The sequence below is a fragment of the Penicillium hordei genome, assembly GCF_028827395.1.
Source record: "Penicillium hordei strain IBT 12815 chromosome Unknown utg000001l_segment0_segment0, whole genome shotgun sequence".
NCBI lineage: Eukaryota > Fungi > Ascomycota > Eurotiomycetes > Eurotiales > Aspergillaceae > Penicillium > Penicillium hordei.
The window spans coordinates 2,014,687-2,039,230 of NW_026623142.1; the positions used below are offsets into that span (position 1 = coordinate 2,014,687).

The following is a 24,544-nucleotide window of genomic DNA, read 5'->3' on the forward strand; positions in this document are numbered from 1 at the left end:
ATTCATACTGTGTAAAAATGACTGGGATAAATGGACTCAATGGAACTAACCTAGAGGTGTAATCTATAATCTAGTTATCACAAGCTTCCATCTAAACACTGATAAACATCACATCATCACAATCTTCTTCATATCGTTTTCAAGCATTCTCCACCTGGGTCGCCTCCATGCCCTTCTCGGTATCATCAACGTGCGCCAGAATCTCCGTCTGGTAAGGCATCTCCTGTGCGATTCGAACAGTATCAAAGACAGACTTCGACTGAACAAAGATATCATCGATCTCCTCCAGTGTACGGCCCTTAGTCTCAGGACAGAAGAAGTAGAAACACGTGCAAGCAAAGGCGCTAATGCATGCATAGACAATGTAGTACCGCCAGTGGATAGTAGCGAACCCGACCGGGCTCACCTCTGCCAGCACGAAGTTGAAGAGCCAGTTTGCCGCAGCTGACATAGCAGTGACCTTAGCACGAGTGCGCAGCGGTGCGATCTCTGCGGCGTACATGAATGGGACAAGGAACAGTCCAATAGGGAAGCAGAAAAGCGCCACGAAGTAGAACAATAGTGAAGCGCCAGCTGCAGACTTACTTCCAAGGTCGCTTGATAGCCCGGCCAGGCAGGCCTGGGCAACGGTCATACCGGCAGCGGCAGCAATGAGCAATGGACGACGTCCGACACGATCAATGAGTAGAACGGCCACGCCTGCAGCCATAAATTGCCAGATTTGCAGACATCCGGTGATGATTCGTGAGAGTGTACCTGAATAACCCAGGTCCGACTCGAAGATAGTATCAGAATAGAAAGTGATGATGTTGACACCGGTCATCTGCGCAATAATGTTCACACCAACCGCAATAACTGTACGGTGTAGGTGGCGGTTCTTCGTGAGAGCAAATGGCGAAGAGGAGCCTGCCGATTCGGTATTGTCGTCAATGAAAAGCGACTGTCGGATAATTTCCAGCTCCTGTAGGACATGCTCGGAGTCGACTGACACATCTTCCATGCGGGCTAGCACTTCACCTGCCTCCTCGAGACGTCCGACACGTGCAAGCCAGCGGGGAGACTCGGGCAGGAGCATAATACACCCTACAACAACGAAAGCAAAGAGGCCCTGGAATGCAATGGGGAACCGCCAGCTGACAGAGTTGTCGCTGACATAGTAGAGTCCGAATTCCAACCATGTTGCAAGAGCAACGCCGCCGATTGCAAACCATCCCTCCAACAGCACCATTCGTCCACGGGCTTCTGCTCCAGATGACTCGGAGACGTACATTGGGATTGTGGCGGTGAAGCCACCGACACCGAGACCTGTTCGGTTACAAAGTACTGGTTAGCTTCTTGCAACTTGTGGCATGATAGGTTGGGACTTTACCAGTAATGACTCTGCCAGCGATAAGTTGACCGAGCGAGAAGGGACTTGCTTGAATGGCAATGCCAATTAAGGCTACACAACCGGCAAGGAAAATGGTCTTGCGACGACCAAGTCTGTCACCTAGAAAGGCGCAGGAGCCTGCACCTATTGCGCATCCAACTTCATAGATAGCGACCGTTGTGCCTTGTAGTGGTCAACATTGCTCTCGTTAACTTCTAACAACCGATTCATTCAAGTAGATACCTTGAATTGTAGAGTTGTGAGATTTCTCACTGCCGCTGGTATTCACGGTATCGATTTGAGGGAAGACAGCGATGAAAGAGCCCAATGTCAAGAGTCCATTCGCAACTGCCTGATCGTAACCCTGTAATATGAACCCGACAGCGCCAACGATACCAATGACGAGGCTCAAGGACTTGCCTCTGAGCTTAGTAGGGGCCATAGCGTTCCGTCTATAAGCTTGTACTGCGGGTGTTGAGAAGTCTTTTATCGCAGTTTAAAAACTTCAGCTCTCGCACGATTTCAAGGAGAGAGACATTATTAAAAATCCCCCATAATACCCCGATGTCCCCGGGTAATCCCCCCACGTACTAAATTCGTACTAAATCCCAAAGTGAGGGGCCCCAGACTGAAGGAGAGTACCTAAGGTTGGGGCTATCCACCTGCTACTGTAGACTAGGACAAGCTTACCAAGCTTCGTAGGTCCACCGAGCGGGCCAACCGGCTCCCCGGATTCGATGCTGAGTGGAGCTTAGACTTTCTTAAAGTCTGGTACGCTGCGGCGCTAGGCGTAGCTCATGCGCAATCTTGGAATATGTATGGTACCTACTCCCGAAATCGGGTACTCGGCAAAACTCCATGATTACTTTCTAATTCATTGGCTATATAAGCCACCATCCATGTTGATTTGACGATATGGCCATCCTCCGTTAATGCCTCATATCCACTTTTCCCCCTTAACTCTTACGTGGGGTATCGTGCGGACCTTGAACTTGAGGCGACGACCTTGGAAGTATAGCGGTGTCCGGCATATGTGACATAGCCCCTTTCCAACTGGTGGAATATCTCTCATCTCATACATCACTGTCCCCACCACTGGACATTTTTGATGGTCTATATGACGCAAGTTGCGCACTGGTTCAGTTCGAATGCCATTGATGTCTCCGTGAAACATACAATTCTTGGCCTCCCTAGCATCAACACGTCATCATTGCGGTGAGCTCCAGGGCGATGTGTTACCTGCAATGATAAAGAAAATTAATGATCACCGGACCAAGTTTCCTAAATTCTCACTGCTTCCTCTATTCCAGGCAGCCGGCCCGATTTCAAATTAAACTTCAATGCTTATGATAATAATACTGCCCTCGACATCATCGGAATCACCGACAAGATGCAGATCTTTACCTAAACTGAGATACATCAAACGTTGCCATTACTCCGGAAGATGTGCATAATCAAATAATGCATGATCAATCCTTCTGAAATGTGTTGTAATCGCCGAAAATGAAAGTGACTCGTTAGCTCGTAGCTTCTTCAGTGAAAGTGAAGACCAGTCAGCCCCTTGCGGCTTCCGCCGCCAGCCAAGTGGTCTCAGACAACTTAATCCCTCTACACTATACAGGTCTAATATAACCCGTGGGCCTAGTATATGAAAGAAATTGAAGGTAGAATTCAGTGCAACACATGGATCATAAAGTCATATTTCATTGGGTACGCTATAAAGATGGAGAAAACACCGACTTCACTCTGCGGAAAACCTCCGTCTTCAACGCCCGATACTCATTATCTGTGCGCAGAACCGCATCGCGATTCTCAATTGCCCGACGAAGAAGATAGGCCAGACATTCACCCATACCCCCCCAAGTGGAACATTTATAAACTTCCGGTGTTCCATCGCCATCATTCATCTGAAGCAGGGAAAAGCTAACCTCATCAGACATACCATGGAGCTGGGCAAAGCGCACAGGCACGGTGGGCAAGCCGGACATAACACGATGCTTATGGAGCTCGTGGGCATCAACCACACTTTTCTTGTTATGACTTGCCAAAAATAGATTCACTGAGGGGAATTCGCCGGTACCCCTATCTCCGAATTCCCCGATATTCTTTCTCAGTGCCCCCTGGGCAATCGTATTATATGCGTTGTCGGTGTCTTCCTTCGTGTCGTGGATCAGGGACCGTTCATCCGTAGACATGTATGCGCCTCTCACTAGCTTGAGACCGAGAGTGAATCCATCTTCCTGAGCCACAGCGAGATGGTTGGCTAGTGTCGCTGGTGTGCTCTTGAGGTAGGCCTGGTATGTATTGTAGATGGTGGCATAACCATCCCGATTGTATGTACGCATAAGTTCCACGGCAACCCGTGCAATGCCCTTTTGGAAATGCTGAGACTCGGCGTCGACGAGGATGCGAACCTTTCTGTCTTTGGCCTTGGTGCAGATCTCATGCAAGGCATCCATCATTTGCTGTGGAGGCAACTCTCCAGCGGCGAAAGCCTCAGTGACGCTGACGCCAGCTCCTGTCAACCTTATGAATGGTCAGTTGTTATTCCATGAATGGGTGGGTTCCGAGCAACTTACTTGACTGCGAGGTAATCTTCTGCCTCCGTCATGTAGATGGTCTCAACTGTCCCTTCCCGCCAAGCTTCGATGCTGGGACATTGGTAGACCGCAGCATCAACAGACACATCCCCTTGCTCGTTTTTCAAAGCAGCAATGCCCTTTCCCTGCTGAGCTTGAGTACTATGATCAAACACAGTCTCGGCAGCGTATGTCAAAATCATACCGCGAAAGCCCATGTCCTTCATTTCGCGGATGGTGGATCTGCATTCTGCGCCATTCTCTCCAGCACAGAATTGATTATAGAACGTTTTCTTTAGTATTCCATGCAGTAGCGGATTCCGATCCACGTCGAATAGCCAGATTCTGTTGGGTTTGGAGAGGAAAGACATCAACGAAAGCGCAGGGATGAGGAGGAATCTCTTCGACGATATCGTAGAGACTAGCAGAGATCTGAGCAAGACTCGCGCCGGTAAAGCAGAGAGCGGTGGTAGTGTGGGGCTTGGAGCAGTCTTCACTTGTGTTTGTGCGTGTGCGTGTGCTTGTAGTGTTGAGGTAAAGCGTAGTGAAATTGATGTATTCACATTGCTCGTTGGCCGAGTGCATCGCGCAAGAGCCGTTAGAGGCTTCCCGGGAAATACAGGACCCATTTCTTTTGGATGATGTTATGAATTCCGACTTCTGATCATATGGAATTAGGCGAAGGAACCAGCTTCTTTATCCTTCATTGTTGTTCCCCCTCGAATAGAACCAGATACCGTCTCGGGCAGGCGCCCGGTGCCTTTGATAAATGATGAAACCCACCATGCGGGGTGATGGTCCCTCGTGCTGGTCAGTATCTCCGCAAACAGTAATACAACCCGGAGAGCCTATTCGAAGGACTGGTCCTATTGGTGATCCAGATAATTCGGTTCGTAGAATGTCTGCACGGGAGACTCGCCGGTGGCGGGGTTACTCGTCTATGTCATCAACGGTATGCCTACCGACAGCGCCTATTTGGGTCTTTATCAACTGACACAAAGATAGACTGAAGTGTGCGTTGTCATTGTTAACAGATAGTTTCATGTTATTACGTGGGTGGGTTATTGATATTTTTCAGGCATAACAGGAAGGTTTATGTCAATCTTCATCAAATCCGTTTTGGAACTATGCTATATCTCATCGAGAAATACTACCACGCGAGATATACAAGATAGAAAATATAGAATAGAGCCTAGAGTACCACTAAATTGCAATATTTTCTTTAACAAACCGCGGCAAAGTACTTGGTCATGACTGGTGTTGTTCGAGCATTTCTTAAATCTCATTTCCAGTCAGACTCTAGCATAATAACCAAATAGATCATCATACCAAGTGCGAATTTTTCCTTCTGATAAATAAAAATGTTCGAGTCATCGTATACACTTCATTTCTTCTAATGTGGATTTTTTTATATGGCCAAAAGACAAACGACGAAGACATGTTTCCAACCGTCCCTAATTAGCCATACTGAAGGTAGCCAGTGTTCAACTATTACACTTACCAGAAAGATCCATTCATTCCCAGAATATATATTATATAGATACATATATACAACTCTTATTTTCTTCTTCAATATCCCTGATCTTCGATTTCTAACCACTTTGAGTCTAAAATAATCCGATGGCAGCCTACGTACGCGCACTACAAAACTCAAGATCACTAGTCCACAACCCCTTTTTATACAAATTCATTAGTCTATGCTATATAATTGTCTCTTCGTCAACATTTAACTTGCAATGAGTCACGAAAAAGCATCTAGAGCTTCTTCACCCGAGGTCTTCTCTGTGTCGGATGAAATCGGGAGATTAGGGTTCAACAAGACGCGATCTTCTCCTTGCATAGCCATCTTTAATTTGATCTCGCGGAGCTGATGAAGCTATTACCTATCATACACTGTATATTGCAGAACACAAGATCCTCAACAATTGTTGTTGGTTGAGTCATAGTCTGTGTTCTGCATTGTAGGAAACAGAACATCTATAGCATAAAAGACGGACAATGCTGTCGGACTTTGACTACTCAATTCCAAAATCAAAACATTGCAGCTGGCTTGTATATATATCTCGTTCTACCTTTTTATTTGTTGGTCATGAAGCTCCAAACAAGTATACCTCGTTTTTCTCTTGTGCACACCCGTCTTCAGCACAACGCAATGTTCAGGACAGGCACTATATCATATACCCAGCCAAGCAGGTATACCAGGCTCTCTGTCTTGATGCCGACTAGGAGAAATCATACAACAAGCACCCAAGTTGGCCAAAAGTCATCATGGACCCATCCGGTGTATGTTCAATTAAAGCGCCTCATTGGAAACCTTTCCTTCCCTATCCCTTACAACAAAAAATATTTGGATCTGACATATATCACCTTTCTCCCAGATACACAAAAGAACAGATCCTCGCCGTCCGAACCGCGCACCGCAAAGCACACACCTGGCAAGATAGAGCAGCACTCGGAACCGTGCGCCTCTTGCGCTGGGGTATGGATGTTGTCTCCGGATATCACACACGACCAACAAACACAAAAGCGCACTCTAAATCCCACCTTATGACCGAGGAGAAATGGATCACGAGATTCGTCTTCCTCGAAAGCGTAGCCGGCGTTCCAGGAATGGTAGCAGGGATGCTCCGACATCTCAAAAGCATCCGGCGAATGAGGAGAGACAACGGATGGTGAGTGAATACCAACTATCCTCCTCTTTCTACATGGGAAAGACATCTAACATCCCACCCAATAAAGGATAGAAACCCTCCTCGAAGAAGCCTACAACGAACGAATGCACCTCCTAACATTCCTCAAGCTCGCCGAGCCAGGCCCAACAATGCGATTCATGGTCCTGGGCGCGCAGTGGGTATTCTTCAGCGGATTCTCCCTCGCATATCTGATCTCGCCGCAGATCTGTCATCGCTTTGTGGGATATCTAGAAGAAGAAGCTGTGATTACATACTCAAAGGCAATCCTTGACCTCGAGAATGGGTATCTGCCTGGATGGGAGGACTTGCAGGCTCCCGAGATGGCAATTAAGTATTGGCAGATGCCGGAGGGACAACGCTGTATGCATTCACTATTGCTGTATGTTCGTGCTGATGAGGCGAAACATCGTGATGTCAACCATGCTTTGGGAAATTTGGATCAGAATACGGATCCCAATCCTTTTGCGGCGAGGGTTAGGGTTCAGGTTCAATCTGTTGCGAGTTCGGCTGGTGGGCTGCGCCAGCTGGAGGGGAATGGTCGGAAGGAAACTTGATTGAGGCACCTATCCCGGTTGTTGTTTGTCTGATCTTCATGACTGGTCTGTCTTGAAATAGGGTTAGTCATGAAAAAGCAATTACTAGAGCTCTGCCATATTACTCGATGTTGAGCATGTCGACACACTTGCCTAAGTTACTAGATATCATTAGTAAATATTTCATTATCTACGAGTTTGAATCAAGCCCAACGTTTGCGAATGGCACTGCATATGCATAAGGTGTTCGATACAAGGCGGGTGAGCTGCCGAGGCTTGTCGGGAGGTGGTCCTGATTGAGGCCTAGACATGCAACTGGTCAGCGTTAGTTGTAGAGAGTTCTTTCTGGGAACCAGCAAACCATTCCGGTCTGTTTAGCTGGCTTTTGGTCAAGTTACGAGGGCATTTAGTATGTAGCGGTGTGGGTTCGATTCACCCAAAGAGTCTAGCCAACTACACAGCTTCGCTAGACAATGTAAGAAACGTTACAACGGTCTGAGAAATACCCCAGAGAAACTAAGATGCTACGCGTTTTAAGATATAATAGGACAGTCCAGGGTCCTAGATATATAGAAACAAGGAAGAAAGTAAAATGATGCCCAAGTAATACCATTTGTTTGGGATAAAAGAGTAGAGATATTGTAAGTACATGCAGGAGAATGCCACACCAGAAACAAGAGGCCTGATAACCCAAGCCATGTAGAGATACATAGCTGTGATTCTTAGGGGCCGAAGAAAAATGCCGTGGGTCTGGGCGCGTCTGCATTGTGAGCTGGAACCGAGATAGGCGACAATAGAGTGGCCTATAGAGATTCCACGTGCCTTTTTTCAAGCATGTCTTTCCATTGACTGCAAATTTGGGATCTGCGGGTCTACGCATGCTACGGTGCCTTAGCAGGCCCCGATATGCGGACCGGTCAGAGGAATCCGGTTCAGTTCTGCGCCAAGCCTTATTTTGGGCATCCATACCGGGGAGATTGGGTCCGGAAATTGGTGCGAGCCGTGGTGGCAGAGCGTTTTCAGTGATCAGCCATTATCAAACAAGGGATAGGCTACCACGCTGCTAGTTTGGTGAAAGTCGTGTTCATTGCCGGTCAATGACTGTGAAAGTAATCGAGACCACGACAGCAATGACGGATCGCAGAAAATGATATCAATTTCAAATGTAGAACAATCGGTGGGGCCTAATAACTTTGCGCCGATACCGCCGCAGGCTGGAATTGGTTAGCGATTTGTTCAAGAAGATACGGGGTGCAGTATGTGCATAATTTGGAAGCAGAAAGATCGGCAGTGTTGCACGATGCAGCAACGATCACATGGGGGAGAATCCAAGAGGGGGTTCCTTACAGGACTATTCAACATGCTGTTGCGCTTGTTTCGGCCCTTCTTAATGTGGTTCTTCAGGGCGGTCGAGTCCAAAGGTTTGAGAAGTTCGAAGCTGCAAAGAAGTTCGCCGGAGACTGACATGATAGCGCCCCAGTTATCGAACTCGCCGCAATACTATGAAAAGATCAGTATGAGTCGATGTGAAACACAAAAGAAGGCAACTTACGTTGGGTGCAGAAAACACTGTCACCAGAATACGATCCTGGTAGAACTCATACCCATCTTCAACTACCATGTGAGCACGGCAAACCAGGTCGAAGTCATGACGCTGCAAAAAGTCCATGATAACCTTCTTTCCGAAGCAGTAGCTAACACCACGCTCGTTAGGTTCCCAATCTTCCTCCATGTCTGCTGGGTCACTCCACAGGAGATCGTTCAATAGACCATAGTCCGGCACGTCAGTGGGACGGGCGATGCCGCGAATGTCATCCATATGCGAAAGACTAGGAGAGAGGCCACCATGGACACAGAAGATTTTGCCGGCCACAGTCGCAGCAATAGGGAGACAATTGAAAGTATCGATGAAGGTCTTCCAGACCTTGATGTTACAACGACGCTTACACTCATCATAGAACCCATAAACACGGGTAACGTTGGCACACTCATGGTTTCCTCGAAGTAGGAAGAAGTTCTCAGGGTACTTCAGCTTATAGCACATCAGCAGAAGGATCGTCTCCAGACTCTGCTTGCCTCGGTCGACGTAGTCACCCAGGAAAAGGTAGTTAGAAGCGGGAGGGAATCCACACATCTCGAAGAGTCGAATAAGGTCAGTATATTGGCCGTGAACGTCGCCAACAATCTTGACGGGGGCTGACAGCTCCAGCAGAGCAGGCTGTGACAGGAAGAGCTCGCGAGCAGCGGTACAGATGGCGGTAATCTCCGCGTTCTTCAGGCAGACTGTTTTGGTAACCTTGCTAGAATAACCAGCGTCTAGGAGTCGCGAAATCATGTCGTCCAAATCAATCGATTTCAAAGCGCCCATACCCATCCCAGGGGATCCCGAAGTCTCAAGTGGAGCGTTCAAGATGAAGTCCAAAATGGGATTCAGTTGGTTCTCTCGCTTCATCAGAATTGATTCACCGGCGACCGCGGTGGCCCCGGACGGGGGGCCACCAGAGGGAGGGCCATCTGACACATGGTCGACCTCGCCGCTCTGCTTCATCGCATTCACATCCTTGTGGCCTCGTTGCAGGCTGGTGGAAAGCGAGGGGGACGGTGGGGGTTGGGGGGAGCCGGGTCGCGAAGCGCCCTCGGAGCCAGGCGACTGGGGGAGGCCGGCATTGGAGCCAGGGCGACTTCCGACAGACTTGAGGGATCCAGCATCGGATTTGTCGGTTTGGCTCTCAGTCCGGGAGAGAGCAGTGGTGGAACCCCGAGGGCTATCGGAGCTGCGAGCACCAGGGATTTTCGATCGGATCGAGCCGCGGAAGGAGCGGAGAGACTCTTTGGTGTCGGACTTGGAAAATGAAGGGTAGGACTGAAGAGCGTCGCCCGAAGCGTTGCCCTTGGAATGCGACTGACCCATCACTAGAAGGTTCGGGCAAGTGCCAAGCTTGAGTTCAGAAGATCGCACGAACGATAGAAGTCCAAACTATTATGCCGAGAAACCCCTGTTGTGTTGCTGGAATGTCTTGGCCCGAGCTTCTGCAATATTACAAAAAGCTTGGGTGAAACTCTGCAAAGAATGCGCAGTGATTTGTGCGAGGACTGATTATCACTAATCCACCTGGTTGGGACCTTAAGGAACACACGGGCGGAGCCAAGTGCAAGGTGTTGAGCACAGTTACGAGACAAACGGGCGAGGTAGCGAGGTCAGAGTGAGGATCTAGGTAGCGGGACAGAGGTTTTGTGATTGATGTAGGTGGAGGGGGTTTCGAATGGTGAGGAGCTAAAGATAAAAAGGCGGAAGCTCCGAGGTGAGAGACTTAGGAAGCTCTACAGAAAGTTAGCCACTTGCACGAGACAATGCAGGTGTGGGATTGCAGGGCTGACTCCGCATAAACCCAGGTGGCATGTGGAGGTATTGGTGAGAAAGGGAAAAAGAAAAAAAGAAAAGACGCAAGGGAGGTCCTTTAATGGAGAGGGACTGGGAATGGTGGGTTTGCGGGTAGAGAGGAATGCGTCATTATGTACGGGGGTTTGAACGAATGGTATTCCACAAGATTAGGCCGCAGGCAGACACACCGGGGGTACCATTTACCTCAAGAAGAACCGTAGGGGTATATCACAACAAGAGGGTGAAATGTCCCTGCAAGGATGAAAACCAGAAAAGGGAGGGGAAGAGGAAAGTTGAAGAGAGAGAGTCAAGGCTAGAAAGGTCAGATGTAGGCAAAAGTACTCCGCCACCGCTAGTACAGCAAAATGGTACTTCGCGGGTACAAAGTGGCTGTTTTGTGGTTTCCGTTTCTTGGGCCCGGTCTCGATCGGGGTGGGTGGATTATGTCAGCCGGACTATCTCTCGGTCCGAGCTATACCAAGAACCTTGTCCAACTTTGGAAGAGTCTAAGTTACCTGATTGAGGGAAGATAGAGAGTCTAGACTCTTATATTTATATTGAAGATAGATTCATTATCCATCAGCTTTGAACAAAAGGTTAGTCTTCTTTTCTTCTTTTCTTTTTCCTTTTTTTTTGGATTTGATTTGTTTTTCTTTTTGAGCCAACCAAACCAATACACATAGATCCGAAGTCCCTTATAAGTCTGTATATCTTTCTCTTTACAGCTTCATACCGCACAAATTTTGGAAATACCTTCTTTTTTTTCTTTTTTGGTTTTTGATCTTGTAGAGCCCTGGCTTTCTGCCCAATATCCGAACAGTATCCTTCTCATTTTTCCATGCTCCACATAAATCCTTTGGTCTTTCATAGCTGTCTTTTTAGGCGTCCTTTTTGAACCCCCACTATTAGCGCTCGATAAGCGGAGCTCTTCTCCCTGCAATGTACATGCATTTACATTCCAATTTGAATCCGGGCCACCTGAAGAGGCCATCACAAATGAATTTGCAGAGCCAGTCGGACACTAAGAATCTTTTTCCGATTCTACCCAGCTATTCGCAAGAGAATCTATCCGGAGCTTGGACCCCGCCACCGGGGCCTTATCTCCTATCGGAAGTGATAGAGATAAAAGTGCAGCACTCACTGACCCAAGGTCTCGACACCACGTTTGGAAGCAAAATGATACATCACAAATTTATATGTTGCTGCGTGGTAGAGGGTAAGCCTCCTGCAAACACTTCCGACAGTAGAAGGCGGCTAGATAATAGTAGCGTCCGTTCAGAAACAACACACCCTGCCCCATGATCAGATCGCAGCGGAAGCGGACACGAGCCACAGATAGTCTTGGTTCTGCACAAAAGCAACCACGCTGCATGCCAAGGAATACCTGTGGCGGAGACACCGCCTTTTTGCCCCTCCATTCACCCCTTATTGACCAAAAACGCCTGCCCCAACCAATCTTCCTATCCGATAACTTGACTGTAGACCGGCAGGTCAAGCCACCTTAGATGCTGCGACACCGCGATGCAGCTGCCATGATCCCGCTGCCACGTTGATAGAGCAGCGAGTGCCGCTGCAAGCAAGCCTCCTCTTGGCAAGCCCACGCCCAACTCTCGTCCTGGCGGGAAAGCAGGGACCAGGGTAATGGTGGGCGCAGGGCTGAAACCGGTCTTCTCCTGCGGCATATCGCGTGGGTGGGTGCAATAGGTGCCATGTTGCTTGGTATTGTGGGGGCAGTAGAGCCAGGGTTATCATTCGATAATAGAATAAAGAACGATCCCCCAGGTGGGAAAATGGGTCTCGTGGACACGAACCCGAGTTGGAACCAGATTAAGGCATACTCGCTTACTCCAGCTCTATTTTCGTAATGTGACGTCCTGGGATGACAATGAGGCCGATCAACCGATGTGTCATGTTCACTTTAACAGTTGTGCTCTTTGCTTCCGACCCTTCTCCCCGCGACTGCTTCTCCTCTGCGGCGGCTTGTACGGCAGATGTGGTGGGCATACGATATTCAAAAGAGTTGGCGAGGATGATATTTCGGTCCTATCGAGGAATTTTTTTATTAGTACCATTCGATATTTGCTATTTCAAATACCATAGCACGTAGTTCATAGGTGACTGCTTACCGCATCGGTACACTTGAAAAGCCCAACAAACATCCGAGTATCCGTGGTATGGATCCGCAGTGTGCGACCCAACAGGCCCTCCAAGTACTGAACAGACTGATCGTGATCCATTGTGGTTGGTGCGTTGTTCGTGTCAGCAGCCAAAAGGCCTCCAATGTGCGGGGGAGTTGAAGTCTGAGGGCAGCTGAGCTAAAAAGGATTCCGACGCAGGAGGAAGGACAGAGTCGGATTATTCGGGGGTTGGCAAAGTTAAGTAAGTTCGTAAGTTCTCTTGCGGTTTGGGATTCCCCTGGCCTTGTGGTTCAATTGAAGGAGGGACGAACGTCGAACGTCGGGTGGACAAACAACTCTGTTGGTGCCTGAGGCCATATTAGGCAAATGGCATAACAGCCACTAAAATCTACAACTTAGAAAGAGCTACAGAGTGTCTTAAACGAAGAGTCAATATATTTAAAATATAGTATCTACTATTAGTCTTACTCTAAATGTATATTTATGCATACGCAAGTTGTTATATCGAACTAGTTGGTTACTATTCCGGACAAGCGATCACGATACCTCCAATATAGTTACCTATGGTTGGATCAAATAATGACACCCTTACCCAGGACTGCAAATGAAGCCAGAAATCACTGGAGCCTCGAATTAAGCCATAAATCTCGCCATGTATGCTTATCAAAAGGTAAAGTCTCTAGTCTTTCAAGTATTCCTAGGCTTCCATTGACGCCAAAGACCGAAAAGAATCACTTGGTTCCTTTCGAGAAAGGAAGAAAAGCAAAGCAATAAAATTAGCCAGTAACACCGTGCCCAACTAACCCAATAGGTATCACGAAATAGATGGAAAGGTAATGATAACCTTTCCTGGTATAAACACCCGCGCACGATGATGAAGGACCCGTGCAACCAAACTACATCCAGGCCATTCCTCCTACCCAGTTCTTGGGCGCCTGGTCCAACCCATCACCGCCATTTCTGCTTTCCATGTCCATATCCATGTCCACATCAGCACCCATCTGATTGGATCCGGGGCTGTTGCTTTCGCTCGAGCTGTCTCCGGGGCTCATTTGATTAAACGCCTGGCGACGCAGGAGGTCCTCCTGAGCGAGCGCAGTCTCATTGGCACGAGGTGCAAGTGCTGAGCGCGATGGTCGGAAAGACGATGATTGCTGGGGTTTTTGTTGGAAGAATCGGTGTAATGTTTGTTGACGAGGGTCGATGTCTTCTGGTGTTTCGAGAGTTGGCTCTGAGTCCATTGTATCTATATCGGTGGCTTGTGTAGGCTCTTGCTGCTTTTGGGCGGAGAAGATCCATCGTAGGGTGTTTTCTGTCAGGTGTCAGCAATGTTGAACGTTGACACGATCAAGGGAGTGCCACAAGGGCGAGGCAAGGCTCTTACGGTAAATCACTTGGTCACTAGGACGATCGTCTCTGAAGCGCTTTCGTGTCCGACTGTGGAGATGTGTGCTCCCATCGATCACCATGCCCCATTCACTGGGGGCCGGATCTGATTGACTAGTCGGGAGAGCTGTGAATGAAGCTTTCCGCTTGAGGGTCATTTTAAGAGCTTGGTGTGTACAGCAAGGTAGATGGGTAGAAGGTATATAGAGGTAATCGATAACAAGTCTCACGGGGGCGGTAATGACAAGAGAAGATAGGTTTGAGGAATTGAAACGAGGACTGGGTGATGCGAACACAATTGGCTCAGCGCGTCATTTCCGATCTTCGCGTTGCATTCCGTCAGGCTAAGCCCAAACGGGTAATATAGGTACAAACTCCGATGCTCAGATAACAACTTTCCACATCATGGACTCTTTCTAGGTGAGACAGGCTATTTCTACTCTCAATAATATATCAGACCTAGAGATAGCAATGCCGTTGCTTCAATCACGTCACTGTCCCTAGTCGCGATCATTATTTCCGGTATCCAGGACTACACTACTTCAAACAACGTATGTATGCAGGGATCTGTACAAACAGACTTTTCATAACTTTTTCTTTTGGCGTTTTTATAAACAGCCACTCGGGCTTATGTATCTAATTGATCCTTTAACTTTGTCTGCCAGTGCTGTATCTTGGTATAGGTACATATAGGTACTTTCACGGTTGCAAATGATGTTCAGATATGGAAATTCACAATGTGATATTGACTAGAACTCCTATACGGAATACATATTTACTACAAAGCTTTCGCTGTATTATCCAAACACATATATCCAGTCTAGTCAACCTTGGAATACCAATATCTTCCAATATCTTCCTATCGGCGCGCCAGCTTGGGCGTTCGGGATCCCCCGCTCCCCCACTTCTCCTCAATTAGAGAGCTTCAGCTTGTAGGGCAGAACCACATTCTCACATTCTACCCTGACAACAATCAATTACTTCAAACTCTACCATGCCATCTCGACAGGCCTCTCACTCTGGATCATGGTACTCAGATAGTGCCCGCACACTGGCCCGTCAGCTGGATGGTTGGCTGGCGCAGGTGCCAGATACGATGGAGAAGGTCGGCTCGCTGCCAACTCCAGGAGCCAGAGTGATCATTGCACCGTATGTCTGAGACCCTCATCATACATACGATGTTATCCAGAACCAAGCGTACTAATCAACCAGACATGCGGGTTATGCATACTCGGGGCCTTGCGCAGCCTACGCATACAAGGCGCTGGATCTCTCCAAAGCGTAAGCTTATCTCCCGCTTCTTTTATGAGACTGTTCTAACTTCATAAATAGGAAGCGAATCTTTATTCTGGGACCATCACACCATGTCTCGCTCACAACACTGGCTCTTCCAACCCTAACTTCCTACCGTACCCCTCTATCCGATGAACCCCTCCCACTAGACACCGAGCTGATTACCCAGCTTCTCGAAACCCAGGCAACCAAATTAAACGGGACAAAGATTAGCTTCACGACCATGTCACGTTCGGTTGATGAAGACGAGCACAGCATCGAGATGCACCTTCCCTACATCCATCGCTTGCTCCAACTCCAATATCCAGATTCTCCAGCCTCTGAATACCCACCTCTAGTCCCAATCATGGTCGGAAATACCTCGGCCTCGACAGAGCAGGCATTTGGGGCCCTCCTAGCCCCCTATCTAGCGGACCCGGAAAACGCCTTTGTGATAAGTTCGGATTTCTGCCACTGGGGCCTCCGATTCCGCTACACATACTATGCCCCACAGGCCCCCAGGCCAGGGCCACAACTCCCATTGTCTGGTGATATACTTCCGCAGCCCGGAATGGATGCAAGCAGCGTTGATCAGGCTCTTGAACTGGTCTCAGCTGGTCACTCCTTGCGGCAACGCGATCGCATCTCAAGCCGTGAACCTGCCATTCACGAGAGTATCTCAGCATTTGACATGGCTACCATGGCTGCCATCACGACGGGATCTGCAAAGTCTTTCCTCAATATTATTGAACGCACGGGTAACACAGTATGCGGGCGTCATCCGATCGGCGTAATCATGGCAGCCCTGGAAATTGTCACGGCAAGTCAAGCAGCCGACCAGGAAGGACGCTTTTACTTCCTGCGGTACGAGCGTAGCTCGGATGTACAGGAGATTGACGACAGCTCGGTGAGCTATGTCTCTGCATTTTCTGTGCTTTAAGATAGTCCATCGCTAAGGTAAGACTAGAATCAACGAGTCATGAGTACCTGAACTAAAAATTAGCTAGGTAACTAGTTATGGCTTGTTTAATATAACATTTAAGATTGCATGTCCACCCGGAGCCATGAACGTGATGGACTGTGCTCCGTAGCGCTCATTTAAATCACCAGTGTGGACACAAAGCAGATCTTAGATTGAATAACGTCTTTATGACTATGACGATGATATGAAAGATTCTTTTCCAAGTTCTAGGTCTGGTGTTGCAACATATTGACGCCGAAGCACCCCATGGTCGATGGTTGCACTTGGGGATACACCACCTGGTGCATCCAAGGCTTAAATGAGCCCCTGATCTCTTAAATTGTATATGATATTTCAGATGAGATCTGTCGGAATATCTCCGAACGCTAATCAAGATATTCCTTGTTATCCCCAAATGTCAAACGTGAAACACCTCCTGAAATTAGCCGCTGGGCTGATGGAGGCGTTCTTTCGACCAATCCGGCAGCCCTACGGGGATATTAGATACCTTACCCTGTCAGCCTCTACCCTAGGTTCAATTATATTTCAACTAACCAGACCACAGAGAGGCATCTTTCGGCTTTCTGGTCCCGTCGGAATCTTTGGAAGCGCCGAGGACCCTTGTCTGACAGGCACTACAGTCGGACCATTAACAAGATTACATGTACTTTTTCTTGAAAGGCAGCAGCCCACTCTAGGGCTTCCTTGTCTGATTGATCTATTGTCCCTACATACATACAAAGAGTGGACCTGGGTGTAGACAATGTGGAAATTGTAAAACAAAGCGCTCAATGTATATAATACTTCTTTAACTCCAGTCTCATGTCCTACCTTTATACAATCTTTCATTTCTCACCCGTCCAGTCACTCATTAAGCTGGATCTTTCATTCCTTTTATATTCATATTCCAACTTCGCTTAGTGGAGATATTCCTTGGCTGGTTCTTGGATTCTTCACCGCTTAAAGACCATGTTCTTCTTCTTCTTCGTGGCCCTGGTTGGCCTATTTTCTTTCACATTCGCTCTCCCGACTCCAGTCGACTACGTTACCAGAATGTCTTCTACCGATGAAAACGTCGGAAACAAATTAGTTTTCTGTCATTTTATGGTAATTTACACATTTCTATTGTATTTTCTAACCCCTCAACATGAAAACCACTAACAGTATCTAGATGGGCATCGTCAGCAACCGCGACACCGCCTCTGACTATGACAATGATATGAAACGTGCCAAAGATGCCGGTATTGACGCCTTTGCGTTGAATATTGGCACCGACTCTTACGGCGACACTCAACTGAACTATGCCTATGAATCTGCCGCCAACAATGGCATGAAAGTGTTTATCTCCTTCGACTTCAACTGGTGGCAGGCCAGCCAGGCCAGTGAAGTCGGCGCCAAGATCGCGCAGTATGCGAATCATCCCGCGCAGCTCATGGTCGACGGGAAGGTCTTTGTATCGTCCTTTTCGGGCAACGGCGTCGATGTTGATGCGATCAGATCTGCTGCTGGCAGAGAGATCTTCTTTGCACCGAATTTCCAACCCGGCCAGAGCGATTTCGATAAGATCGATGGCGCTCTGAACTGGATGGGTTGGGACAATGATGGAAATAACAAGGCTCCGACTGCTGAGCATAATGTCACTGTTGCAGACAGCGATAAGACTTATATGGATGCTCTTCAGGGAAAAGCATACATTGCGCGTGAGTAGCCGAAGCAAGTTTGTTATTCTGTGCATATTTGCTAATTGATAAATAGCTGTCTCGCCTTGGTTCTCGACCCATTACGGCCCCGAGGTCTCTTACAGCAAGAACTGGGTGTTCCCTTCCGACCTCCTCTGGTATGACCGATGGAATGAGATCCTCCGTCTCAGTCCTCGCTTTGTGGAGATCATTACCTGGAATGACTATGGCGAGTCGCACTATATCGGCCCGTTATCGTCACCACACACAGACGACGGTGCCTCGAAGTGGGCGATGGACATGTAAGTACAGATGACCTGCCCTAGCAAATTAACAGAGACACCAACTAACAGAAAAACAGGCCCCACAACGGCTGGCTTGACATGGCAAAGCCTTTCATCGCCGCCTACAAAGCAGAGTCGAGACTTCCCATCAGATTCATAAAGGAAGAAAAGCTAGTTTACTGGTACCGGCCAACTATGAAGAGCGTCGACTGCGACGCAACCGACAATACAATGCGAGGCAGTAGCAACAACGACAACGGCAACTTCTTCCGCGGCCGTCCGGACGGCGCTGACACAATGAAAGACGAGGTGTTTGTCGTCACGATGCTGAAGTTGCCCGCGGTGGTGAAGGTGCAGTCTGGTGATAAGACTGAGACTTGGATCGCGCCTCCAGGGATCTGGTCACACTCGGTGCCGATGGGCGTGGGCGCGCAGAGTTTCAAGGTCACCCGCGGCTTCCAGACGGTTAAGGCTTTGTCCGGGACCAGCTTGAAGGATGTTGTCGACACGTGCGTCTGCGGCATTTACAACTTCAATGCTTATGTGGGCACTCTGTCAGCGGAGGACACTATTGACCAGTTACAGCCGGCTGGGTTGAGTATGCTGACGGAAGGGTTGATGGTGACGCCCCAGATTAACACTCTGGGTCATTAGTATCGGGTGGGGCATGATACCTGCCACGGCTGTTCCCTGGCTCTGGAGGTTCAGTTGGTTATTGCTTGAGGTCTGCGACCTATGTACAGATTACACAGTGTCAAGTGAGTACCTTGGTTGGCTCACTTGATCCGAGTGTGAGATTACCTATAGAACATCAATCAATAAGACACAACCCACTAGCCACGCTAGCAATGGTATTTTATTTTACCGTCCTTCTTCTTTAAATCATGTATTATTATCTCATTGTTGAGTATTTAATTTACGCAAAGTTATCGGCTACCGGCTACAACCTAGCGAGGTACGGAGTATCGTTTGAAGATGCAAGCATTGCGCTAAATAGATACAGGGGCAATTCCACCATCCCAGTGACTTGAATTTTTGGCCCCCAAACATCGTTCTCGTCCAATGTCGGTACCTAGCACACACAGCCCCTGACTTCCATCCGCCTTGCAGGCATCAATCTTCTTACATCTTTGCAAGCTACTTCGTATGTTGTACGGAGTATGCCTTTGAACTTACTGCGCCATCGGGGGGTGTGGCTTGGGTCAGCCTAACACTCGACCTCGACCTCGAGGAACGGAGCTTTGATGGAATGGCTGCGTATCCCCGTCAACACTAATGCACGCGGTTCTCTGTCACGGTCCTCCAAATCGCAAAAGTCCCTAATTTCACGCGAGATTCTCCAATCATCTCCGTCTGGCGTGAGATCATCTCAGGAACGCCCGGATAACCCCCTGTCGGCCAAGGCAAGAATAGGAAAGTAATTTAACAGTTCAACGCTGCCTACGCCGATTGCCCATTATCCGATGCATTATGGAGAGTAGGCCCGGACTAGGAACTAGCTCAATTAGATGGGCTAAAAAGAGGGGGCCATATGGACTCTCAAGGCCTTTGATCTTGGGGTTAAACAGCCCCTCCCCAGGTCGGTTAAGAGTGTCCTGGGTTTTATTTCACACTGAACTTCCAAGGTACTCCTGATTAATTTTCGCTCTCGCCTCTCGTATACTGTTAGGATGATGCAATCTGCTATGGAGTCACCGGCCAACGTGTTCATTCATCTCTCAAGCTTACTGGAGATAGCATATGGACCGATACTCAGATGTGTCCAGCTCAAAGACGGCGCGGACCCCTGCTCCAACAAAATTGCAGGAGCCAACCTTGAATCTGTGAAAGGATATTTTAGGCAATTATTTGCCATCCTTAACGAACCTGACCGCAAGTTTCATGACAAAGATGGTGTATTCGATGAGGTCCTCACGGAATTGATCGACAGATGCCTTTGCCGACGTCGGCACCGCCAAAATTCCGACGACGCAAAGAGCCAGTGGTTAAAGGAGCTGTACAACGATGAAAAGAGACACCAACTGCGTTGCAAGATGCAGCCCTATCTTTTCGAGTCCTTGGAGGAAGACTCAATCAATTCTACTCCACCGCCAGCAACAGAGTTCGAACTCTGCAATTCCAAGCAAGCACCTATTGACAAATACGATGTGCAGCTTAATGTGACTCGTGAATTGCTCAAGCCCCTCACAGAACACGACAAAAAAGATGGGTTCATCTATCTCATCTCTCACCCCCGAGAACCAAAAATGTTCAAAGTCGGACACACCATAGACCTCGAGGCGCGTTTTAGCAACCACAAACGGTGCTATGAAGAGTTTTGCGTATTGAAGAAAGAATACATATCCTATGCCCATCGCATTGAGCAACTTATCATCGCCGAATTCTCCCTGAAGCATTACAAACTCAAAGAAAAATGCAAACGATGCGATAGGAGTCATAAGGAATGGCTCCAAGTCAAACAAGAAAAGCTGGTAAAAAGTTTCAACAAATGGGTGAAATTCACCAAAGCCGAGAAGAGACCCTACGACGAGAATGGTCGTTTCAAGTCCAGGACCGTTGCGTTACCATCTCCTGCTATGGATTTCAAGCCCCCAACGCCGACTCCAAAAAAGAGTACACCTCGACGATCAGATGTGGCCCCATCACAGGAAGCGTCACCTTCTAAGCCTGACCCTTCCAAGTCTGATATAAGGATTATCCAAGAACTTTCCGAAGAGAACTCCGAGAGCGCTCCCCGTCCTAGCTATAGCGAGGCGGACCACTCAAGCCCCGTCTCAAATCTTTCTGCTCGTCTTGCTGCTGCTTGTGTGGGGTAAGTCTTGCATTTGTTGATTTATTTGTTTATTTATTTTTCGCGTGTTTTCATAGTATGTTTTGAGCCTGGCCCTGAAAGTCCTTATAAAAGCGGTAGCCTAGATGGGAAAACCTCAGCCGGCAGAAGATACTATATAGAGGTATCTAAGCAATACAAGTTAGAACTTGAAAGGGGAATGGTTTCAATGAATGTTTATAAGCTAGTTGCTACTGTTGAATGAAATTGAGTTTAGAGAAGATAGAGTGGACCTATGGAGTATAGATCAAGATTCGGCTAAAAAAACGATCTACAAATAGCCCGAGTTATTATCTTCCGCATTTCCTTATCTTTTTTTGAACTCTGATATACCAGAAACATCTAGCCACATAAATACCTCAACCTATATTCCGTAGCCCTTTATCTTTACCCTCACCGACTCTTTACGCCAGTCCTGAACCAGACCACTTGGCGCTGCCCGTTCGGATTGGCGGGAACGTATCGTGCCCGATAGGGTCATCAGGTGTAGTTGCAGATCTTGTGACACTATTTATGGACCGATCTCGCTGTCAATGTCAATGTCTCTTTATTTTCGATTTTAGCGGGGACGAACAGAGTAATTATCAACAATGGCCCGTATGAAACAAGGGGTCTTCTCATGGGAGGATGTGCTGCTCCAGCGGTACCAGAGTAAGTAAATAACTTCTTTTGCTTATTTTCCTCTTTCTTTTATTTCTTGGGTATACAAATCTAACAGACTTTAAAAACAGGCAACAAACCCCCCTCTCTCCCCCGCCACCAAACAATAGCAATCCCCTCACCTCAACCCCAAAGCCGACTCCTCACCCGGCTATCACCGGAGCTTCGGTTAATGATCTGGGAATTCGTCCTGGCCGACCAAAGAATCCACATAATCCAATGCAACAAGCAGCGACTCGGACACGTGGTGTGTCCCTGTGCGCTCGTGCCTGGGTCTTCATCGCCAAAACGCCACACACGCCACACACAGAACAGCCATTTATGTGAGATCTGCCATGGCACGGGCATTTCCCAGCCGGCCAAAGAGGCCGATCTCCTCCGCTGGAATAAGGTTAAGCTACTGGGTCTGGCGTTGACTTGTCGGCAGATGTATGGTTGAATCATTTATCCTTTCCTTACACCTCTGCCCCTATACTTCTACTGTAACACATGTGCATACGATGTTCATGTTCATTGTACGATGTACATCCACAAACCTTTTACTTCTACCTCTTCTCATTCTCAGAGAAAAGAACTACACGACACATCCAAACCCACAATCCCCGACTCCCAATACTAATACAACAAAAAATCCCAGATACCACGAATCAATCCCCCTCCTCTACACCCTCCCAACCCTGGAATTCAGTAACCCCTGGACCCTCCCATATTTCCTCCCAACAATCCCACCCTCCCACCGCGACCGCATCCGCACGATCGAGCTACGCTGGTCCTTCCCAGGCCACTGGCTCCCGAGCAAAGACTCCGTGCGCGCGGTGTACGTTTCGGCCGGGCGGCCACAGTGGACAGAGACGTGCCGGGCGGTCTCGCAGCTGCGGTCCTTGCGGTCATTCGTGCTCGTGCTTGAGAGCAATTGGTTCAGCGAGCCTGTTGAGAAATTGGCGGGGTTTTTGGGGCCTTTGAGCGGGGTTGTTGTAAGGTCTGGGTCTGGGTTGAGAAGGGGTTGGGATCGGGATAGTGGTGGCAAGAAAGATGATGTGGATGTGGATGTGGATGTAGATGTGGAGCTTGGGGTTAGTGATGGGTTCAGTTCGGATGAGGACTCTTGTAAGAGTTTGGGATCTGATTCTTCGTTTTCTTCTGTTGGGGTTTACAATTCGACTGCTGCAACTACGGCTACGGCTACGGCTGTGGCTTCTGGGTCTCGGGGGAGCTGGGAGTTGAGACTTCAAGGTCAGTGTTATTATTTGCATGAATTGGATCGTATAGGGGTGGATCTTCGGCGGAGGGGCATCGACTGCTGGATATCAGCGGTGTGAGAGAGATACCAGAGTACAGAGTATGCTCATTCAAGATCCGCAATGGCGTGATTAATTTTTTTTTTTTTTTTGCATGTTGCAATGATCGTCTGGTTGATAGACGATCTATGTTTTACAACATAAGGTGGTCACTTTCTCCTTGTTTTTTGGTGTTGCAATGTTTCGGTATCACTTCGGAGTATGTTGAAGGACACCGTTGCAGATCTACATATTAGGATCGGAGTATCGTCGATATATACTCGGGCCTCTACTTATTTCTGTACGTCCCAGGTATGTATATTCCGTAATCCCGACGTGATAATAACATCAATGCTACTCCTTGCTACATACAACATCCAAAGTACATACATAATTAAAATTCTCGACTTTTTCTTATCCCCTATACTCTCCACCCTGGACATTCCAAGTGAGACCCTGGACCCACTGAGAGGAGCCTATAAAGACTAGTACATTCTATAAATATAACACGTGTTTCGCCTTATACGAAGCAGGAATAGTGTAGAATCAAGATGATATCAGGTCTGATTTCTCCATTCCAGGTACATAGTATGTACATTGTACGTACAATGACATCCCCTATGGAGTACGGGGGAGAGTTAACAGGATTATTGTATGTGTGATGATGTGTGATGTCGCCAGGGGCAAAAACTCTGTTCGGGTCCACCAGAGGCGCTAGGGAGAGCGCGGGGAAGATTGCACATCCTAATCAAACTAATATGGTATTTTTATGGAATACAAAGTAGGGAAAATATTGAATAATAAAATGTTGGTATTGAAAGGTGCAAGCACACTCGTAGAAAAGGAAATCGACCCTTGAAAAAAGGCGGTCAGGTATATAAGGAAAAAGATCGAACTGGCGATCCTGCCAGGACATGCAAAAGTAAATAGGAAAAGAAAATGGCTGGATCCATGACTCCCATGTCTCTCGTACATGTGTCATTTGGCGGTTCAACATATTAGAAATAAAAATTGAGAAAGATTGAGAAAGGAGAAGGATAGAAGATATCGTTGTGACCATAGGTGCCGTACAATGAAGCGAACATCCCGGTTGTAACCCATATTAAGTGCAAGATGGTTGGGAAAAATCAGGCTCCGGATGTAGTATCTCAAGAGAAGAAGAGTAAGGGAATGGGAAATATCGTCGTGATTTGGGCGTAGGAGAAAAATGGTATGATCGATGATCAGGGGGACAATTGGTCAATATAGCCATTGTAGACGAGCAGGCCCGGGAGCCTGCCCGTCTAAGCCTGCGGTCGCACGTGCTGGAAATCTTCGTCAAGATAGAATGCTCGTCCTTCTGATGCTGACGCCCAAAAGGGATGTCAGCGGCACGGACGAGGTTGCCCAGCGCGACCGCAGTGACTTTGGTCAATAGTCAAAACCAATGTGGCCTAGGGGTTTCTCGAACGTCGCTGCGCCCGGCCAGTCCTCCGATGTGAGAAAGGGGGCTGTGGAGTAT

General features: G+C 48.0%; 13 protein-coding genes across 13 annotated transcripts; 6 read left to right on the plus strand and 7 right to left on the minus strand.

The window, feature by feature from the left end:
• Positions 1-139: 139 nt before the first annotated feature.
• On the minus strand, positions 140-1,811 carry N7537_000755 (sugar porter family MFS transporter; the record flags this gene model as incomplete). Its single annotated transcript, XM_056891813.1, has 3 exons — positions 140-1,305; positions 1,370-1,552; positions 1,613-1,811. 3 exons carry the CDS (start codon positions 1,809-1,811, stop codon positions 140-142), a joined length of 1,548 nt encoding a protein of 515 aa, XP_056756808.1.
• A 1,273-nt stretch (positions 1,812-3,084) lies between these two features.
• Positions 3,085-4,175, minus strand: N7537_000756 (proline dehydrogenase family protein; the record flags this gene model as incomplete). The annotated part of the gene is made up of 2 exons (XM_056891814.1): positions 3,085-3,895; positions 3,949-4,175. The coding sequence occupies 2 exons, from the start codon at positions 4,173-4,175 to the stop codon at positions 3,085-3,087; spliced, it is 1,038 nt and encodes a 345-aa protein (XP_056756809.1).
• Positions 4,176-4,227: 52 nt separating this feature from the next.
• On the minus strand, positions 4,228-4,533 carry N7537_000757 (uncharacterized protein; the record flags this gene model as incomplete). Its single annotated transcript, XM_056891815.1, has 1 exon — positions 4,228-4,533. The coding sequence occupies one exon, from the start codon at positions 4,531-4,533 to the stop codon at positions 4,228-4,230; it is 306 nt and encodes a 101-aa protein (XP_056756810.1).
• A 1,683-nt stretch (positions 4,534-6,216) lies between these two features.
• Positions 6,217-7,195, plus strand: N7537_000758 (alternative oxidase; the record flags this gene model as incomplete). The annotated part of the gene is made up of 3 exons (XM_056891816.1): positions 6,217-6,231; positions 6,343-6,620; positions 6,688-7,195. 3 exons carry the CDS (start codon positions 6,217-6,219, stop codon positions 7,193-7,195), a joined length of 801 nt encoding a protein of 266 aa, XP_056756811.1.
• A 1,163-nt stretch (positions 7,196-8,358) lies between these two features.
• Positions 8,359-10,085, minus strand: phzA (putative serine/threonine protein phosphatase; the record flags this gene model as incomplete). Its single annotated transcript, XM_056891817.1, has 3 exons — positions 8,359-8,388; positions 8,522-8,674; positions 8,727-10,085. The coding sequence occupies 3 exons, from the start codon at positions 10,083-10,085 to the stop codon at positions 8,359-8,361; spliced, it is 1,542 nt and encodes a 513-aa protein (XP_056756812.1).
• A 1,931-nt stretch (positions 10,086-12,016) lies between these two features.
• N7537_000760 (uncharacterized protein) lies at positions 12,017-12,238 on the minus strand (the record flags this gene model as incomplete). Its single annotated transcript, XM_056891818.1, has 1 exon — positions 12,017-12,238. The coding sequence occupies one exon, from the start codon at positions 12,236-12,238 to the stop codon at positions 12,017-12,019; it is 222 nt and encodes a 73-aa protein (XP_056756813.1).
• A 160-nt stretch (positions 12,239-12,398) lies between these two features.
• Positions 12,399-12,793, minus strand: N7537_000761 (LSM domain-containing protein; the record flags this gene model as incomplete). The annotated part of the gene is made up of 2 exons (XM_056891819.1): positions 12,399-12,599; positions 12,683-12,793. 2 exons carry the CDS (start codon positions 12,791-12,793, stop codon positions 12,399-12,401), a joined length of 312 nt encoding a protein of 103 aa, XP_056756814.1.
• A 797-nt stretch (positions 12,794-13,590) lies between these two features.
• On the minus strand, positions 13,591-14,238 carry N7537_000762 (uncharacterized protein; the record flags this gene model as incomplete). The annotated part of the gene is made up of 2 exons (XM_056891820.1): positions 13,591-14,006; positions 14,079-14,238. The coding sequence occupies 2 exons, from the start codon at positions 14,236-14,238 to the stop codon at positions 13,591-13,593; spliced, it is 576 nt and encodes a 191-aa protein (XP_056756815.1).
• Positions 14,239-15,074: 836 nt separating this feature from the next.
• On the plus strand, positions 15,075-16,292 carry N7537_000763 (protein MEMO1; the record flags this gene model as incomplete). Its single annotated transcript, XM_056891821.1, has 3 exons — positions 15,075-15,229; positions 15,293-15,361; positions 15,413-16,292. 3 exons carry the CDS (start codon positions 15,075-15,077, stop codon positions 16,290-16,292), a joined length of 1,104 nt encoding a protein of 367 aa, XP_056756816.1.
• Positions 16,293-17,282: 990 nt separating this feature from the next.
• N7537_000764 (glycoside hydrolase family 71 protein) lies at positions 17,283-18,930 on the plus strand (the record flags this gene model as incomplete). Its single annotated transcript, XM_056891822.1, has 4 exons — positions 17,283-17,420; positions 17,485-18,013; positions 18,069-18,294; positions 18,354-18,930. The coding sequence occupies 4 exons, from the start codon at positions 17,283-17,285 to the stop codon at positions 18,928-18,930; spliced, it is 1,470 nt and encodes a 489-aa protein (XP_056756817.1).
• Positions 18,931-19,946: 1,016 nt separating this feature from the next.
• N7537_000765 (GIY-YIG nuclease family protein) lies at positions 19,947-21,092 on the plus strand (the record flags this gene model as incomplete). Its single annotated transcript, XM_056891823.1, has 1 exon — positions 19,947-21,092. One exon carries the CDS (start codon positions 19,947-19,949, stop codon positions 21,090-21,092), a length of 1,146 nt encoding a protein of 381 aa, XP_056756818.1.
• A 604-nt stretch (positions 21,093-21,696) lies between these two features.
• Positions 21,697-23,085, plus strand: N7537_000766 (uncharacterized protein; the record flags this gene model as incomplete). The annotated part of the gene is made up of 3 exons (XM_056891824.1): positions 21,697-21,757; positions 21,838-22,195; positions 22,404-23,085. 3 exons carry the CDS (start codon positions 21,697-21,699, stop codon positions 23,083-23,085), a joined length of 1,101 nt encoding a protein of 366 aa, XP_056756819.1.
• A 1,071-nt stretch (positions 23,086-24,156) lies between these two features.
• Positions 24,157-24,460, plus strand: N7537_000767 (uncharacterized protein; the record flags this gene model as incomplete). Its single annotated transcript, XM_056891825.1, has 2 exons — positions 24,157-24,239; positions 24,301-24,460. The coding sequence occupies 2 exons, from the start codon at positions 24,157-24,159 to the stop codon at positions 24,458-24,460; spliced, it is 243 nt and encodes an 80-aa protein (XP_056756820.1).
• Between the last annotated feature and the right edge of the window lie 84 nt (positions 24,461-24,544).